We start from the raw sequence: 18,530 nt of genomic DNA on the forward strand, positions 1-18,530 counted from the left end.
AGTATTTTTTTAAATTATTATCCATCTGTTTCTTCGCGCGCTTCTCCAGAAGTAGGTACCTACTAAACGTAATCTTGTAGAATTTATAGGTATGAAAGAATTAATTTGAAACAAAATATACATATTTATTTCATTACAATCGAATGTTGCGTGGAAACGTTTATGACATTTAAAGTTTGGAAATTTTCTTTTATATCGTTTAAGGTTAGAAATTACTAAGTAATTATGAAGTTTTAATTCGAAAGGAACTATTTTTGTCTGTTACGTTTTCATGTCGTAGCCACTGAACCGAATTTGACGATATTTCTTTTGGTTAAATTTTGGACCGTGGTTAAAAATTTAGACTACCTTTTTTTTCTCCTACCCATGCTGATAACCTTCAGAGGCTATATCAGCGTTACCCTGTGTAGGTGAGCTGTCGGGGCACAAACCGGAGGTGTTGCTAACACTGGCCCTAGCAAGATATTCGCAGAATCTACCACCGGATCGGAAACGGGACCCACTGAGAAGAGCCGGCGAGAAACTCAGTGAGCAGACTTCCTTTCATTCCTTTGCTGAACATGGATCTCCGTGCACTCATTATTCAATGTAAACCACGCGGACGAAGCTACGAGCGGAAAGCCCGTACATTTAATTCGGTGAATTTGTGCAGATTCTGAGCTTTTACGGCTTATGCATATGACTAGTATCATTATGATAGCTTTGGTGTCAGTTATCCAATACATTCTTCATGGACATGCATGGATTGCGTGGTACATGTAATTCCGAACAACCGCCTCTTAGAATTCTGGTTGATGAGTCCTATTGAAGTTTTAAATATTAAGTGTATTTTATCTATGATTGAAGCAATGTTAATGACCATAGTTCTTTGAGATTTTGTGATACATGTCACAGACAGTCCTTCAAAAGTAAAGAAAGCCTATAAATGGCATAAAGTATTACATGGGTTTGGCCAGTCAAATGACATTAAAAAGAAAAGGAGGTAACGACGACAACAGTTTGTGAACTTGTAGTAATTTAGTAGGCATTTGAACAAATATAGGTAAACCTATTGACTTAGATAAATACACCTGGTACTTCTGCTCAATATTTAGCTAATACACTTACATTATAGATATATTAGGTCCTTACGAAGTTAGCGTTTTGTCGTACTGACCACTTTGATTTGAAATATCTCCTCTTTGAATAAGAATTCCAAATTCAAATTTATAAATTAATTTAGCTGGTACATTTGAGTTTTCAAAAAAACAGTCATTCATTATTTTTTTACTTTGGCATCGCTTATTACCGCACAGTGGAAAACGTGAAATAACGGGATACTTATTTACCAGTACCCAATCTACAGTGGCACCAGTGCTGCAGAAACAGCTCTAAGCAATTAAAGGCTATTGTGGGAGCGGATCCATCTTAAAGCACTTCAGAGATAGCTGCAGGCTTCGGGTTAAGTGATAAAACTGTATTAATCCACTTGAAACAAATCGGGAAATTAAAAAACTTGAATCGAACTTGCAAACACGCGTCGACTGCTGTGTTACTTTGCTCAACCGACACAATAATGAAGGAATTTTAAATCGAATCATTACTTGTGATGAAAAGTGGATACTGTACGATAATCGGAAGCGCTCGTCGCAATGGCTGGACCCTGGAGACCCAGCCAAATCCTGCCTTAAACGAAAATTAACTCAGAAAAAGTTACTTGTGAGTGTTGGTGGACTAGTGCCGGTGTCGTTCACTACAGCTTTCTAAAATCTTGCCAAACGAGTACGGCAGATATCTATTGTCAGCAACTACAAACCATGAAGAAAGAACTAGCTGCTAAGCAACTCAGATTGGTCTATCGCTCTAAGTCACTGCTGCTTCATGACAACGCAAGACCACACACTCCACAACAAACAACCACTAAGTTAGGTGAGCTACAATTGCAATGTCTGCGACATCCACTGTACTCCCCGGACCTTGCTCCAAGAGATTACCATTTTTTCCGGATTTTGGAAAGCTTACAAGGAAAAAAATTCAACTCCGATGCGGCAGTTCAAACCGCCTTCAAATAGTTTATTGATTCTTGCTTCCATGGTTTTTTTGTAAAGGTATCAATGAACTACCTATGAGATGGCAAAAGTGCATAGCTATCAACGATTTATACTTTGATTAATTAAATATATTATATTTTACAAAAAAATATGACTTTATATTTCTCCCGTACAAAACGCCAATTTCATATGTAAGGACCTAATATTTATGAATATTTATTGCATTAACAAGTTCATTGCCTACATGGTATTATAGTGAGCCAAACCCATATGTATGTATTTCTTTTACAATGTGAATGTCGCAACCAACCCTAAGACGTGAGGTCTAAGTCTCATTTGTAAAATATTAAAGGACCCATCCTTCAAACCAGAACGCAACAATAGTGCTGTCATAACTGTCTCTGACCGCGATGGGGCAACGCAAAGCCGCCGCACAGTGGGTCGATACTATGATTTTAGTGACTTAGGGACCAACTTTGTTTTTTAACAAAAAAAATTACGTAGATAGATAGAGCTCGTTAATCTCAATAATAATTGTTTTGGGCAAAAATTACAAAAACTTTATAGTTTAGTCAGAAAAATGTGTTTTGTGATTTTTTTGTATGGAGCGGGTCACATTAAATTAAATTCCTGCTAAGTACCGTGAGGTCCCGCTTTGAAACTTTATTTTTCTTACACCTTGTCTAGTCTACTATCATTTGATACTATGAACATGTGCATAAAGTTGCAACTCTGCCAAATAAATGGATCGAAAAAATTAATAAATACATAGAATAAAAACCTTTATTTTTATTGTCGTAAGTGCTTTTAAGTTAAATTTGATATGGATTAGTAAGTAAAAGCACGCAATAATACCCATAATTACATAATACCTAACAAAAATACATTTAGTAGATCTCTAATCAATCAATCTCTGTAATTATTAGGATAGTTAACATTAGTTACTGAGGATAATTAGTTAAGCAGCCATTACTGGGTAGTAGAAAATATAGTAAACATTTGTGTCTCTCTGGAAGTATAAAGTGACCATATTTATTATATACTAACTAGTGTTCGTTTATTCGTACTACTACTAACATCTTGTGATTGTCGTCGTGATCTTCCTTTTTCCGTTATAATGGATAATTTTATTAACAATTTAGGATTATTTATGATTTTAAGAGAGCAACAACAGTCGCTGTCTGATAATAAAAAACTTTCAATTCCTACAAAATCAAATGAACGTGACCGAAGAGAAAAGTGTTGAGCCCCAAAAATTCTGTACGCACTTTTGTTCAAATATAAGTGCAATATGGAAACGAAGCAGTCGCATGTTAGCACAGTTTATAAGAAAAAAAATGTGATTGGTTCGAATGTGCAATAAACTGGCCCGAAGGCATGATACCTGAAGATATCAACACTGTACAGGAAAGGCTCGAGATTTCTAATACTGAAGATGTTGAAAATGTACCACGCTCTAATGTACTACAGAAGCCTCGACATCTACTTTTACACCTCGAAAACCTTTTGAAGAATTGGGATCCAGGCACATTGAACAAATTTACCAATCGCTTTCGTTATCCCCGGATGAAATGAAAGCTACTACAGTTTGCTAATTTGAGAAACACTGGAAATGAAGATGCAGGAGAAATAATGAACCATTTGTCAAATCAGCCCGAAGATCTAGAAAAAGTTAAGGAGTGTTTAAGTACAAGTAAAGTGAAAAGTAGTACATATTCTCCCGATAAGGCACTATTAGTTTCACTTAAATTAAGTACGGGGCAGTATATAAATCTAAGAGATGCAGCAAGTGAAAATGGGTCCGATTTATACCCTTCTTAATATAAAATTAAGCAAGAAAAGACCAAATGTTATCCAGGGAAAGACGAGGTCATTATTAATGAAGAAGGAGCTGCTATTAAAATGCAAGCATTACTAAACTTGGCGGTATATAGGCTTTTAAATGTGATTACTTCGGATTTGGACTCAGCAAGAGAGCTACTGCTTATAAGCAAATAAGCTTTGATAGAGCCTCAGGTCAAAGTAATTATAAACAAAAGACTGAAACAGAGTTTGATGATTCATCTATTTTCTTGGCCAGTCTAGTTCCTATAAGGCTTCAGAAATTTGATGGAACAATTGTTTGGGAAAACGACCTACCCTCATCAACTTTTTGTTGCTGTCCAATAATGTTTAAATTTATAAAAGAAACGCAGTCAACAGTGGCAATTATAAAAGCTAGCATAACAGAAGAAATAGAAAGACTTCAGCCATCAAAAATCAAACAAGTTGAAGTTAAGCATCAATTGCACATGACGATGATAGACGGCAAAATAACCTCATATTTGTCAGAAACATTTTTTGCTGTCTGTGATATTTGCAAAGCAAAACCGTCAAACTTTTTTGGAGTCACTTGCTTATCAAAGAGAAAATAATGAAGAAATATTCCAGTATGGAATGCCATCTTTACATGCCTGAATAAGACGCATGGAGTGCTTACTTCATATCGGTAAATATAATTTTATTACTTCACAATTTTTTCATCCTATGTAGTTTCCTGTGAGATTATTTTTTAAATGACATTTTTTTGTTTGCGCCTAATCGTTTGGACTTCAAGAAATGGAGTTGCAAGGGGCGATGACTAAGAAAAAATGTCAATCAGAAAGAGCGCTATACCTTAAGCGTTTAAAAAGGAATACGGTTTACTTATAGATGTTGTCAAGCAAGAAGTAGGAACAACCAATGATGGCAATACTGCCAGAAGATTTTTCAGGGATGCAGAAGGAACAGCCCGCATAACAGGAATACCTAAAGATTTAATAGAGAGGTTTCACGTGATTCTTCAGACTGTTGCATCTGGAGAGCGCGTGGACCTTTCCAATTTTTCCGAGTTTTGTAGATATACTGCAGAATTGTATATTAATTTATATCCCTGGTATTATATGCCTTCCAGTATCCATAAATTGTTGGCACATGGCAGTGATATAAAATAATAAAAAGCTTTGCCTTTCGTGCCACTCCTATAGGTAAACTGTCGGAAGAGGCAGCGGAAGCTCGCAATAAAGATTTTCGGAAATATACAGAGAGTTGTTATTTTAGAAAGATAAGTAGACTGCCGACTAATGAGGATATTTTACACAATCTTCTTTTGTCTTCTGATCTAAAGATCGAATGGTGAAACAAAATATATAATACATAGAGAGATTGATTAATTAGAGACCTACTAAATGTATTTTTGTTAGGTATTATGTAATTGTGGGTATTGTTGCGTGCTTTTACTTACTAATCCATATCAAATTTAACTTAAAAGCACTTACGAAAATAAAAATAAAGGTTTTTATTCTATGTATTTATTCATTTTTTTCGATCCATTTATTTGGCAGAGTTGCAACTTTATGCACGTGTTCATAGCATCAAATGATAGTAGACTAGACAAGGTGTAAGAAAAATAAAGTTTCAAAGCGGGACCTCACGGTACTTAGCAGAAATTTAATTTAATGTGACTCGCTCCATACAAAAAAATCACAAAACACATTTTTCTGACCAAACTATAAAGTTTTTGTAATTTTTGCCCAAAACAATTATTATTGAGATTAACGAGCTCTATCTATCTACGTAATTTTTTTTGTTAAAAAACAAAGTTGGTCCCTAAGTCACTCAAATCATAGTATCGACCCACTGTGCGCCGTCACCCAAAATATATCCTGTGAGATCCCAAGGATTCGCTCTGTGCTTTTTGGCTTCTCAAGCACCAGAAGATTTCAACGAGCGAACTAACCCCTAGACACCGGACTAAGTTTCTCACTGGACCGGTCGCCATCCCGACCCGGTGGTTGATTTTGCGAAGCACTGCTCTTGCTAGTGCTAGTGTTAGCAAATTCTCTCAGGTTGAGCCCATGAGCTCATCTACCCATCCGAGCGTAGGTGGATTAGCCTCTTAGGCTACCAGCGCATAAATAGGGGAAAAAAGCGCTATAAAACTACCCGTGTAAAATCACAGGATGCACTTACCAGGAGTACACCCAAATTATATACCACCACAAGCCCAAATTATAATTTTAACCAGTTTCATTTTTGTTACATTATTGCTTAATAATGTATTTCATTCATTAAAATTTTATTATACATTAATATTTAACATCTATACATTCAATTTACAGGAAATAGCAGATGAGGATTTGACGAAGGGTGGACGAAGTTGTGTGAATAGTTTTATTTTGTTTCTTTAGTCTATATTGAAATTTAAAAAAGGTAAAAAAACTGAGTAACAATGACAGAAAAAGCTGTTTGACATATTGAAAAAAGATCTTTTGAGGTTATTTATTATTTTGTTATTAAAAATTCGTCGAGTACGTACGATACTAATATTTTAATTCCATAAATCCGCTACAGTATTAAACCTAAAGCATTTAAAATAAAAAAAATCAATGGATGATAATTCTGATAAAAGACCTCAATTTGGGAATAGATATCTGGAAAATGCTGAAGAAGTGTTTAAACACAACTCGTGGTACCGTATTTATTTATAAACGATTTATTACATCAACACTTTACTTATCTTGCGATTGTGAGATCAAGGCTTTGGAGAAAACAAGACATAGAAAAAAGCCCACGGGCGGTGCTAGATATTTGAATGATAAGAAGCATATTCTTTTATTTAATGCTTGGTAATGCAATTTATAAGTTTTTAAAGTAATTATAACTTAATTTTCTTGATGATCAATTAAGTTTGAACCGTGAACACAATCATTTTTATATTTATAAAAGATTTCGAGTTTCTTGGGTTAGTAGTAGCATCCTTCCATCCATCCATCCATAGTAGCATCCTACCATCCTACCATCCATATGTCTATCTACACTTATAAGATAATTAAGAAAAACATTAGATGTACTTATAAGGTCAGATATCCACCAGTTCTATGTTTAAAATTAAAATGTCTATTCATCATCATTCTATTCATTAATTAGGTGAAGGTCTTGTATCCCAAATATCTCATTAACAGGAAAATAACTGTAAATAGACTAAAACCTATGAAATATCTTGAATTTCAGGGATAATGTGGAATGGGATGAAGACCAAGAGAAAAAAGCACAAGAGAAGGTTCGAAATAATTCACAAGTAACATTCACAGATGAACTTTTAAAGTCCTTAGAAGAAGATGCTGATAAACACTGGGATGCATTCTATGATATACACCAAAACAGGTAAGAAGTACTAAAACACAAAAGATTTTTTAAACTGATTTTTTGTGATGTTTATTATTAAATGACTTCTTTGAGAAAGTAGTGCGATACAATAATAATTTTACTATGGCTGCCTTGCAACATATCTCCGACTTAGGTGACGGGGGGATGTAAAGCCACCGTCACCCAAAAAATGCCCTATCTGATCCTTCCGAACCCCATCATTTGGGCAATTTAAACACTAGTCACTGATTACTCGTAGAATGCGATGAAGAGCCACTTAGCCCATAGATACCAGTGAGTTTCTCACCAGCTCTCTAAAGTGGGTCTCAAATGTGATCCATTAGTAGAGTCAGTAAAGCACTGCTGTTGCCAGGACTACTAAGTCCTCGCAGGTAGAGTACAGTTAGCTAATCTTCCAAACCATGTGTAGCTGACATAGCTTGATAAGGTAGGGAAAAACAATAATTCAGTGGCTAATATTTATCTTTTTAAAATTCTTACATTTGTTCATAGTGAATAAATAACATTATGTATAAACAAAATTCATAACTTTTACAGCAAATTGTAACAAATTTATCTCTGATGTTTGTTCCTTTTGTTTCCTCTGAATTTTTTTTTATTGCATATTTAGTGATGGCCGGTGCATTAGTGTTGAGTGGTACCAATTCTTCTAATGAAAAACGTACTTAACAAGTGTTCATGATTGACTTCCACCACACCATTAAAGGAATAACAACGTGTAATAAAAGTGAAACCTACAAAAATTATAATTTGCATAATTACTGGTGGTAGGACCTGCCTAATTCTGCCGTGAAGCAGTAATGCGATTCGGCTTGAAGGGTGCGGCAGTTGTTGTAACTATACTGAGAACTTAGAACTCATATCTCAAGGTGGGTGGCGGCATTTACGTTTTAGATGTCCATGGGCTCCGGTAACCATTTATCACCAGGTGGGCTGTGAGCTCGTCCACCAATCGCAGGATTAAAAATTGTAAAATTTTAAAAAACCAGTGAAGTAATAAACCCAAAAATGTAAACATTTTACAGATTCTTCAAAGACCGGCACTGGCTTTTCACTGAATTTCCTGAGTTAGCACCTGACAATACATCTGCACCAGTACGAGTGTTTTCAGAAACTGCAAACCATGGAAACAAACAAAACACAACTCTCAGTTCTACTAATGATACAATTCGTAACATATTTGAAATAGGTTGTGGTGTTGGAAACACAATTTTCCCAATACTGCAATACAGTCAAGATCCAAAATTATTTGTATATGGCTGTGATTTCTCATCTAAAGCTATTGACATAATGAAACAAAATGAGCTTTACAATACAGATAGATGTAAGGTATTTGTATTGGATGCAACAGAGGCTGACTGGAATGTACCTTTCAAAGAGAATTCAATAGATATTGTGGTGTTGATATTTGTATTGTCTGCTATTGACCCCCAAAAGTAAGTCACTTTCAAATTGTTCTCTATAGTTTTAAACTCCAACATATCCTATATCCTCCTTGCGTTGTGTTCCTCAATGCTGAAGGTTGTGACCTTTACGGAGCACTTTTTTTTGACCATGTTTCTCCATTCATTTCTGTCTTCTGCCTAGTGGATAGCAACACAGATGTTGGAGTCCAATGTTATTTTAATTTGATTAGACCAGCTCATGAGACTACACCCACCCTCTTGGTCCCTTTCCTTCTACATAGGTAAAGAATGCAATAATTGAATATATTATATCTATGAAAAAACAGTATCATCTTGTCACCATATCTGTATAAGACTCCCACGAGAAAAGGTAAAAACTTATTTTGGGTTTGTAAGCTGATCTAAGGAGACTATATCAGTTAATCTCTATTAAAGTTTCAAAAGTGAAAGAGGGTATGTTACGCATTATTCCTTGCACTTTTTACGGTCATCTGGTATTGGTTCATGCTGACCACAACATGAAAATATTACTCATCCTGAGCAATCAATCATTCATCATAGTTTTCTTAGATATCTCTTCAATGTTGTTATAACAATAAAACCGAATTAGAAATGCTTCAAAGTTATAACAGAGAAATAATTTTTTTTCCTACCAATGCTGAGCCTAGAGAGGCTATTTCAGCTTCAGCCTAACGTGTAGGTGAGCTCACGGGGCTCAAACCGGAGTGTTGCTAACACTGGCCCTAGCAAAAGCAGTGCTTTGCAGAATCTACCACCGGATCGGAAATGCGATCCACTGAGAAGATCTGGCGAGAAACTCAGTGGGCAAGAATTGATGCACTCTATGATTTTGTGTAAATAATTTATTAATATATGATGATGAATGCAACATACCCAAAATTAGATTAATTGTAGCATTGTTATTATCAATAAGAACAATAACAAATTTCAATATTTGGGATCAGTGTCCTTGAATAATACTTACAAACATCTCGACATCAAAAGCATAAAGTAAGATCTATTCGCAACTTCTGTACGGATTCAAATTTTTTTTCTTTATTTTAAGGTTTACTTACTACCTATAAAATTAACATCGGTTATTTAAAGAAAACTTTAATAGAAATGATTGCATAATTTGAAAAGTGGAAAACATGGATATTCGACATTGTGTTACTAATGTTTTTTTTTATTGCTTAGATGTTGAATTAATGTTGAGAGTTAATAAACATAATTATGTTTCAGGATGCCTCAAGTAATCAAGAATACATTCAAATATCTGAAACCGGGTGGGTTAGTTGTGTTCCGAGATTATGGCCTCTATGACCTAGCACAACTAAGGTTCAAAAAAGGAAGGTGTATATCCAACAACTTTTACGCACGAGGTGACAAAACCAGAGTATATTTTTTTACACAAGAAGAAATAAATAAACTCTTCACAGGTGAAGGATTTATAGAGGAGCAGAACCTCGTTGATAGAAGGCTACAAGTAAATAGAGGAAAGATGTTGACAATGTACAGAGTTTGGATACAAGCAAAATATAGAAAGCCGGTTTAAAATAAAACTATTTTATAAAAAAAATATTTATTAGTTTAAAAAAAGTGTAACATGTAAATATAACTGCATACCATTAAGTAAGTAATTTTACAATACGTATTTACTTCTCGAAGCAACTCTCTGAAATAATATTGAATTCCTTTTTGGTTATTTAACACTTTTAAATGTGAAATTGTACGGCTTAACAAAAGTATTTGTCAGTTTATTGACAATTTTGATAGGAGGACCGTTCCAAGTGACCTTAAATTCCTCTATTAATCTTTTTATAAGTAATTCTATTTCTAATTCTGCTATCCGACGCCCAATACAGCTTCGAACGCCAAAACCGAATGGTAGAGTAACAAGAGGATGCGCATTACCGTAATACAGGGGATCTGATTTTTCGACCAACCATCTTTCCGGTATGAACTCTTCGGGCTGCGGATAAAACTTTTCTGACCTTGATAAATATTCGTTTGGAGCTATGACGTCTATCTGTAACCAGAAATAACGACATGGTATCTCCGGTGACTCATGCGAAATTTTATTCTAATATTTTTTACTTATTATAATGCTATGCATTCATTAATGTCAAAAGCGACATGCCCCTAAGCGTTATAGATTTTTTTTATTTTTTATTCTTTAGATGGGTGGACGAGCTCACAGCCCATCTGGTGTTAAGTAGTTACTGGAGCCCATAACATCTACACCGTAAATGCGCCACCCACCTTGAGATATAAGTTCTGAGGTCTCAAGTATAGTTACAACGGCTGCTCCACCCTTCAAACCGAAACGCATTACTGCTTCACAGCAGAAATAGGCAGGGTGGTGGTACCTACCCGTGTGGACTCACAAGAGTCCTACCACCAGTAATTACGCAAATTATAATTTTGCGGGTTTGATTTTTATTACACGATGTTATTCCTTTACCGTGGAAGTCAATCGTGAACATTTGTTGAGTACGTATTTCATTAGAAAAATTGGTACCCGCCTGAAATTCGAACACCGGTGCATCGCTCAACACGAATGCACCGGACGTCTTATCCTTTAGGCCACGACGGCTTCGAACACGACACGAAAATAAATTAAGGATTAATGATAATATTTTTATAAAAAGTTAATCTGGTGAATGGAACTATTGAACATAGATAGATTGAACATAGCTTTGCCTTTGTACACAATAAAAAAAAACGAATTATTATTATAACATATTATAACAAACATATTATTATCTTATGGTAATGTAAACATTTAAATAATCTTCAAGGAAACTTCCTCAACTTAAACTTCCTTTGAATAAATAATGCCGAGTATCGTCCACACATTAGACACTATTTAATAGGAACAAATTTGGCCCAGATCATTGCAGATCATTGTAGTAGAAGGGGAAGAGGTTGACCGAAGAAGACATGGAGAACATATGAGAGAGAGAGAGAGAGAGAGAGAGGAGTGGATGTTGAGATGACGGCTGATATAAGAGAATTAAATAGAAAAATTCGCTGTGTCGACCCCACCTAGTGGGATAAGGTGGAGAAAAAGAAGAAGATCATTGCAGATAAATTTTGTGGAGACGTCGGTTTTTTTTAATTCGTTATCGGTATTATAATTTTATTTCATTTCTTACCCCTTTAGGTATGTAATAGCCGCCAACGATGTGGTCTCGATGCGTTCTCCTCAAATTCGCAGGAACTACATGACGTAGCCGCAAAGCCTCTTTCAGACACGCTCGGAAGTATCTTTTATAGTTCGACTCTGATGTACGTATTTCTTCACGTAATTTATCCTGCACCTTTTGATTCATCGCTAAATTGAATAGTAAACTTGTCGTTACAAAACTGACCTGTAATTAACTGAAATTTGGAATAATAATGTAGACTGATAGATAGATAAATAAGAGTGAAATGACGTCACTTCTGAATATTTACAGCAATACGCATTAAAGATCTGATCAAATCTGAATTGTCATCATTCCGTCGGTCAACATTAGAAAATGCTATCAAATTCAGGCAAGTATCGAAGTTACAGAGATGATGTTATGTCTATGTCATAATAACTGCAAAGGCCCTCTGTGTGCTTAGTGCGAGTTTTTTAACGTTCTCGATAGCGTAAAAGTTAACTCATATTTGTATGGAATGGGATCATTTGCCTGTGTTTTCCACTAAGGGCGCTGTTCCAACTTCATACAAAATTGGGCTAACTTTTACGCTATCGAGAACGTTAAAAAACTCGCACTAAGCACACTGCTGAACGTATGCCTACGGTATCCTCTCGGGGTTATCAGATATCTCACAAGGTATATCGCGGATCACCAGTGAAACTGGTTCGCATTAGAATGGGTTGTATACCTGGGTAAAATCAGGTAGAACCAATAAAGGTTTGGACAAAAGCTCTAGAAGGATGATCATGAAATTGAAAACTATTATATAAAATGGTCATCTACAACATGAAAATGATACGATTACGTTAAATTTGTCCACATACAGTATCGATTCCAGCAAGCAACATCTCACTGGCCATCATGACGGCGACTTTCTCATCAATGGCTATTAGTTTTTCAAGCACACTTTTCTCCTCTTCAGGTATGTCGTAGCCTCTTTGCTCCAATTTCTTCCGAGCGTGGTTAATGTACATCATACTTATTCTGAAATATTATTTTGATACGTTTCGCGAAATATTTTCATAATTCGTTATTAACGAAACTTATCAAATACCATAAAATTAAATGTTATTATGAAAAAAAAAAAAAAAAAAACTGTACTAATTAAATAATTTATAAGCTGTAAAAAAAATCCTAACTAAATTTCACATTATCCGTCAGCAGCACCATCCATTTTTTTTTTCTAAACTGTACCCATTTTCTACTGGTCTTGCCAAATAAATCCTAGGTTTAAATCGGTCGCAGAACTACTAGATAGATTGGATTACTTTGCTGATTATTTATATTGCATAAGCAAACCCCTTCAAGTTGTTACATAGATTTACTAAACTTTACTTACTCCCATTGCGTATCATACGCTTCGATGACCATTTTATATGCTGGCGTTGCGATGTAACGCCAGGGACTAGGTCTTATTTCCAATTTGTAAGTGAGTTCAAAAATATCCCTCGTACTTTTCATTAAACGGCGCGCCGGATGGTCACTGTCCAAGTTGTCCTTGAGACATCCTAGTCTTGATCCTAAAGCAACCAGGGCAGTGGCCTCAAGAGAAAATTTTGTCAATTCTAACTCAAAATTATCTTTTATGTAAGCGTCGTCGTAAGTTATTTGCGATAACCTAAAATTTTAACGCAACGGGATTATTGAAGAGCATAAAAAATTACAAACACAGTTGTAATATTTAATGACAAACGAGAAAAGATACCTGTGGACAAAATCTTGTGCTATTTCATCGATACCGGGTGCGTAAAGCTTCACTAATTTAGGCAACAATAATGCTGGATTTACTTTAGTCCGAAATTCCCGCCATTCAGGACCTTGTCTGTAAAATTGTGTGTGAAAGGGAAATTTAAATTCATAAACAGTTGAAAATTTGGTAAATGCCACTTTCCAAAATTCATCAAAACTCCATCAGATTTGAAGTCGTCCTTCTCGTCGGACTTGGTATATTCGTATTGAGCAATCCGACTGTGCTTGTATTAAAAGACCGCTGATACAAATGTTTCTATTGAAATATGTACCTACTGGACAAATTTCACAAACGACTACCATGAAGGAATCATATCGTGTTAACACGTCATTATGGATCCTCCCGATCCATTGACGGTGCTATTAGGTACCACAAGCACCGGTCACCGTCCTCGTCGGACCCGTCGCTTGTGACGAAGAGCTCGACGAGCGAATTAACCCATAGACACAGCCCAGTGAGTTTCTCGCTGGATCTTCTCAGTGGGTCGCGTTTCCGATCCGGTGGTAGATTCTGCGAAGCACTGCTCTTGCTAGGGCTAGTGTTAGCAACACTTCCGGTTTGAGCCCCGTGAGCTCACCTACATGTTAGGGTGAAGCTCAAATAGCCTCTCAAGGCTATCAACATAGGCAGGAATAAAAAATCGTGTAATATAAAATAAACCGAGAAAATTTATAATTTCCCTAGTTACTGGTGTTAAAGCGTTACGTAAACCCGCACACTAGTAAGTTCCACCTTGTCTATTTTTGCTTTGAAGCAGTAATGTGTTTCGGTTTGAAGTGTCGGGCAGCCGATGTACTGTAAAAACTGAGACTTAGAACTCATTGGTGGGGCATTGATGTGGTTTATGCCTACGGGCTCCGGTAACCACGTGACATTAGGGCCGCGAGCTGGTCCACCCATCTAAATTATAAACAAAATCCAAATTTCTGTACCTACGCGTTTATTAGACCGTGAAGTCCCCCGTATCTCGATTTGCGTAATTGCGTCCTGTAGTAGTCTAAGACTTGAAATCCTGGACGCAGTGGATTTGCTTCTTCAGCTCTGTACACCTGTGCGCAAAATAAGCAACATACCGAAAATTATATATCAATCTGCACAAAACCCAGTTCTGCATAACGAGAAAATGCTTAAGTGTAACTTAAATTAACTAAGTCGCGGCATCTGTAAAATGATATAGTTTCCAAAAATTGCTCTATAGCTGAGGAAAAGTAACATTTAATTATTTGGCGTGAGAAGCGTCTTGTCATAAATATTTCGAAAGTTCTATGTAAAGTAATTTCTATCTGACAATTAAGATTTGTAGAATAAAGTCAGGGTGCTCTGAAGAAAATATTTCAGATCAGATATATACAGGGTGTCCGAGAAAGAATGGATAATCCTAGAGCTTTTGGGGACTCAAAATAAAAAAATATTTCTTAGGTAGTATCCTGTCTAGTGCGCGGAAGTCTAAAACTCATATCTCAAAGGTGGGTGGCGGCATTTACGTTGTAGATGTATATGGGCTCCAGTAACAGCTTAACACCATATACCATATACCAGCAATAAAAAATAAAAATTTACGTTTATGTTTGGTACCTGTTCGAAATGATCTGGTTCAAATAAAAATAACATCGTTCCCCTTGCGAAAACGCCATCTACTTTTACTAAAGGTCCAAATTTGCCTTCTAAAATACCCAGTACATCAAACATATTGGTTTTTGGACCAATCGTACCTGTAAATGACATTAAAGACAGTAAATCTATGTATGCAATCAAAATTACCATGTATGAACCTATTATTTTTTCCACTAGCATATTATATCAGATTGAATTGGAAGGTATCTTGTGTGATGGCGAGATGCTGTCAAAAAAAGACCCGACTAATAAAATTTCCATCACCTATAATCGGAAGAAAGTGATGCAGAGGTCCTATCAATGGCAGTGCCCCCAGGCCTGGTATTGATTCAAACGGCTTAGGCTTATTAAAAGTCGAAAATTTTCCATTTGCGTAGCTGTAAACATAGTTAACATTAGCAAGATTGGAAAACTGTTGAACAAAACAAAAATTGATCAAGCTCTCAAAATGATGTTATGAGTAGTCTGCTAACGTGCTATTTAGTCATATCTTGTGATTCTATCAATATCAAAAGCAGATAATAAAGTAGAGTTCCAGAATGAATGAACCCTAGTCCATTCATTTATGGTATTTATAGCAACAACCCGGAATCGCATCTTTATTTAATAATTAAAATGAAACGTGCTAAGTACCTACCTACGTATTTCCTTGGAAAAAACTACCTGCCCGTTTATTCCATTCTTGGGTATTCAAAATGGATAAATTAAAAGACTATTTGTGTATAAGTCATCTATTTTATTATGTGTATTCTAAAATTTTATTAAAGGTAAGTAGCTCTTTTGATAGATTAATAGTTTTATGTACCTGGCAAAAATGAACATTTATGACAACTAGTGTTTCGCAATGAACGAGATGCAACTTTGTTCAGTAAAACTTCAAGGATTAAGTCCCTTTTTTATTGCATTTTTTCTTTTAAGTAGAATATTAATTTGGAAGAAAAAAAATATTACATGTTTTCAATCATAAAAGTAAAATCTATTGCCAACTACTCAAGGAAACTTGAGGTGTCTGTGATTATGGGCGAACACTAGTCTATACATTTTCGCCTCCCTGTTCGTTCGTTAGGTTACATATAGGAAGGTGTTAGCCCACTGAGTTTCTCGCCCGATTTTCTCAGTGGGTCGCGATTCCGATCCGGTGGTAGATTCTGCGAAGCATCAACTAGCTAGGGCTGGTGTTAGCAAATTCTCTTAGGTTGAACCCGTGAGCTCACGTACCCGTCCGGGCGTAGCTGGAATAGCCTCATAAGCTACCAGCGAATAGGTAGGGGAAAAAATAATTAGGAAGGTGTTGGTTTATTTTTGAAATACCTACCCAACAACTTTACAAACAATAACCAAAATATGTATTATTATTACTACATAATGCAGGCACTTACTGATAACACTTATGAATTTGCAACGCAAGTACACGTTGTCCACTTTTGTTTAAAAGATACATTAGAAACTGGATACCTACAGATTTAAACAACAAAATCACTTCGTCACCGTGTGACTGCCGGCAAGGTCTGTCGGAATTCTAAATTCTACAATTGAAATTTGAGCTCGATTAGATTAATTTGACCTTGCAGCGAAGTTTGGCCTTGATTTGGGTACATATCAAGCTGTAATCGTAGGTTATGATTTTTTTTTAAGTAATTATATCCATTAGTATCTAGTATCACACATTTGAAATAGTTAAATTAATAATAGCATTTTTTTTATTTTAGTAGTCTCACAGCTACTGTGTGTGTATCTACTATGTACTGTGTGTCGGATTGTGTCCGTTTAGAGCTAAAGCCACAAGTAACGCGTACCAGCGAGTATATAATTTTTATTTATGGTAAAATCAGTACATTCACATACTGAAAAAATCTGGTAGAAATCTACTGTGTTCAATTAACGCCAAAAGATGATACAATGATGAAATAAAAATATTATGAAAACAAAATTCCAAAAATCAATGGCTAAATTTTTTACAAGTAGCAACACTGAATTTTTCGAAAACCTGAGTCTGGCTTTTTGGTGGGAATATAAGAAGCGAGGTCGTGTAAATCGTTTTATTTCGTTAGTTAAATCTTTTTCAGGTATTAACGTGTCATAATGATGAATTATTAACGACTTGGCACTTGTGAAAGTGCACAAGTCTCAAAAAACTTAACTAAGCCGCTGGCCGTGTCTTCTTGTGTTATTCCAAAAAGTCCACTGAAGTCTCATTAAATGCAATTATCATCTCGGTAAATTCAATTTCATTCCATTTTATATTGCTTAGATTAATGAATGAGCTCACGGCTCACCTTAAGTGCTTGCCATACGAGTATATGGCCATAGATATTACGTGATTTCCAGCCTCTCTTGTTTAAGATGCTGTACGCACAATAGGAAGAAATCTCAGTTATATTGGTCATAGATTATTATACACTTAATATATTTATATTAGTTAACTGCTATCTCAACCTTCAAGCCGTAATGCATAACTACTTTGCGACAGAAATATAACGAATGATGGTACATAACCGTGCGGGCTCACCAGACGCTTTATCGCCAGTAACTATGCCAATTATGATTTTAGCAGGTTTGATTTTTATCAAACGAAATCTGAACATAGACCTATATAGTACTTCATTGAATCTGAACAATGCTTATGTACCTAGTAGGTACTACCTACCTACATAGGTTTTAGGACCAGAGTTGACAGCTGTCAAATTTACGTATGTAGGGATGCACCAAAATTCAATTAATAGGTACTGAGAATTGAAACAGAGATATGATTAGTAAACTATGAATTCGCAATCGAAACTCAAAGGCGCAATAATTAAAATTAGGTTGATTGTAATAATTATACTGATTAATCGTGTAGCCTCAATGGGCATCTGAAATTTGAATACCGAAATCCCATTGAATTGATCGAATTCCAGGTTTTCTTAGGGACAAAGCAGTCCATGTAGGCGATGGCCTTTCCAGTTTCACCAAGAGAACTGGGCAAAGTCGTGCTCAGCCCAGATAAAGAAAAAAACTGCAACTGAGCACTAAGAAGATCTGGCGAGAAACTCAGCAGGCTGATGTTATGGGTTAGATTTCATATCAAACTCTGACGAGTTTGACGAGCACAACTACCAGGGACTTGCTGCCAAAGCTAGAGCTGCAGGCGTCTAAAAGTTGTGATATTAATGGATCATTGCGCAATAGGATATGAGGGAATTATATTTAAATTTACGAAATAATACTGCTTTCAACTTCAATTTAGTACACTATCGCTTTTAGGATTCGCGAGCGCTTCATATACACCGTGTTTAATATTTATTAATCTTTTTTTATAATTATCAATGTGCATTATGAATGATTCCAGCTTTGATTAAAAGCTTGGACTGAC

General features: G+C 35.7%; 2 protein-coding genes across 7 annotated transcripts; one reads left to right on the top strand and one right to left on the bottom strand.

Moving 5' to 3' along the window:
• The first annotated feature begins 6,285 nt into the window (after nt 1–6,285).
• Nucleotides 6,286–10,202, top strand: Mettl2 (methyltransferase-like protein). Of its 2 annotated transcripts, none has more exons than XM_028187107.2 (4): nt 6,286–6,519; nt 7,062–7,214; nt 8,243–8,653; nt 9,866–10,202. In XM_028187107.2, the coding sequence occupies exons 1-4, from the start codon at nt 6,437–6,439 to the stop codon at nt 10,176–10,178; spliced, it is 960 nt and encodes a 319-aa protein (XP_028042908.2). In that variant the 5' UTR covers nt 6,286–6,436; the 3' UTR covers nt 10,179–10,202. The 2 variants fall into 2 exon arrangements, with proteins under 2 accessions (XP_028042908.2, XP_089585298.1); XM_089729172.1 differs by having other exon boundaries at nt 6,348–6,676.
• On the bottom strand, nt 10,189–16,822 carry LOC114252574 (cytochrome P450 CYP12A2). 5 transcript variants are annotated; one of them, XM_028187104.2, is made up of 9 exons: nt 16,558–16,822; nt 15,443–15,555; nt 15,140–15,276; nt 14,501–14,613; nt 13,520–13,636; nt 13,154–13,432; nt 12,639–12,798; nt 11,782–11,997; nt 10,189–10,652 (listed from the first exon to the last, which is right to left on the bottom strand). In XM_028187104.2, the coding sequence occupies exons 1-9, from the start codon at nt 16,617–16,619 to the stop codon at nt 10,326–10,328; spliced, it is 1,524 nt and encodes a 507-aa protein (XP_028042905.2). In that variant the 5' UTR covers nt 16,620–16,822; the 3' UTR covers nt 10,189–10,325. The 5 variants fall into 5 exon arrangements, with proteins under 5 accessions (XP_028042905.2, XP_089585295.1, XP_089585297.1 ...); XM_089729169.1 differs by having other exon boundaries at nt 16,638–16,820; XM_089729171.1 differs by lacking the exon at nt 15,443–15,555 and having other exon boundaries at nt 16,638–16,821.
• Between the last annotated feature and the right edge of the window lie 1,708 nt (nt 16,823–18,530).

The sequence above is a fragment of the Bombyx mandarina genome, chromosome 08 (assembly GCF_030267445.1).
Source record: "Bombyx mandarina strain Sakado chromosome 08, ASM3026744v2".
NCBI classification, from domain to species: Eukaryota; Metazoa; Arthropoda; class Insecta; order Lepidoptera; family Bombycidae; genus Bombyx; species Bombyx mandarina.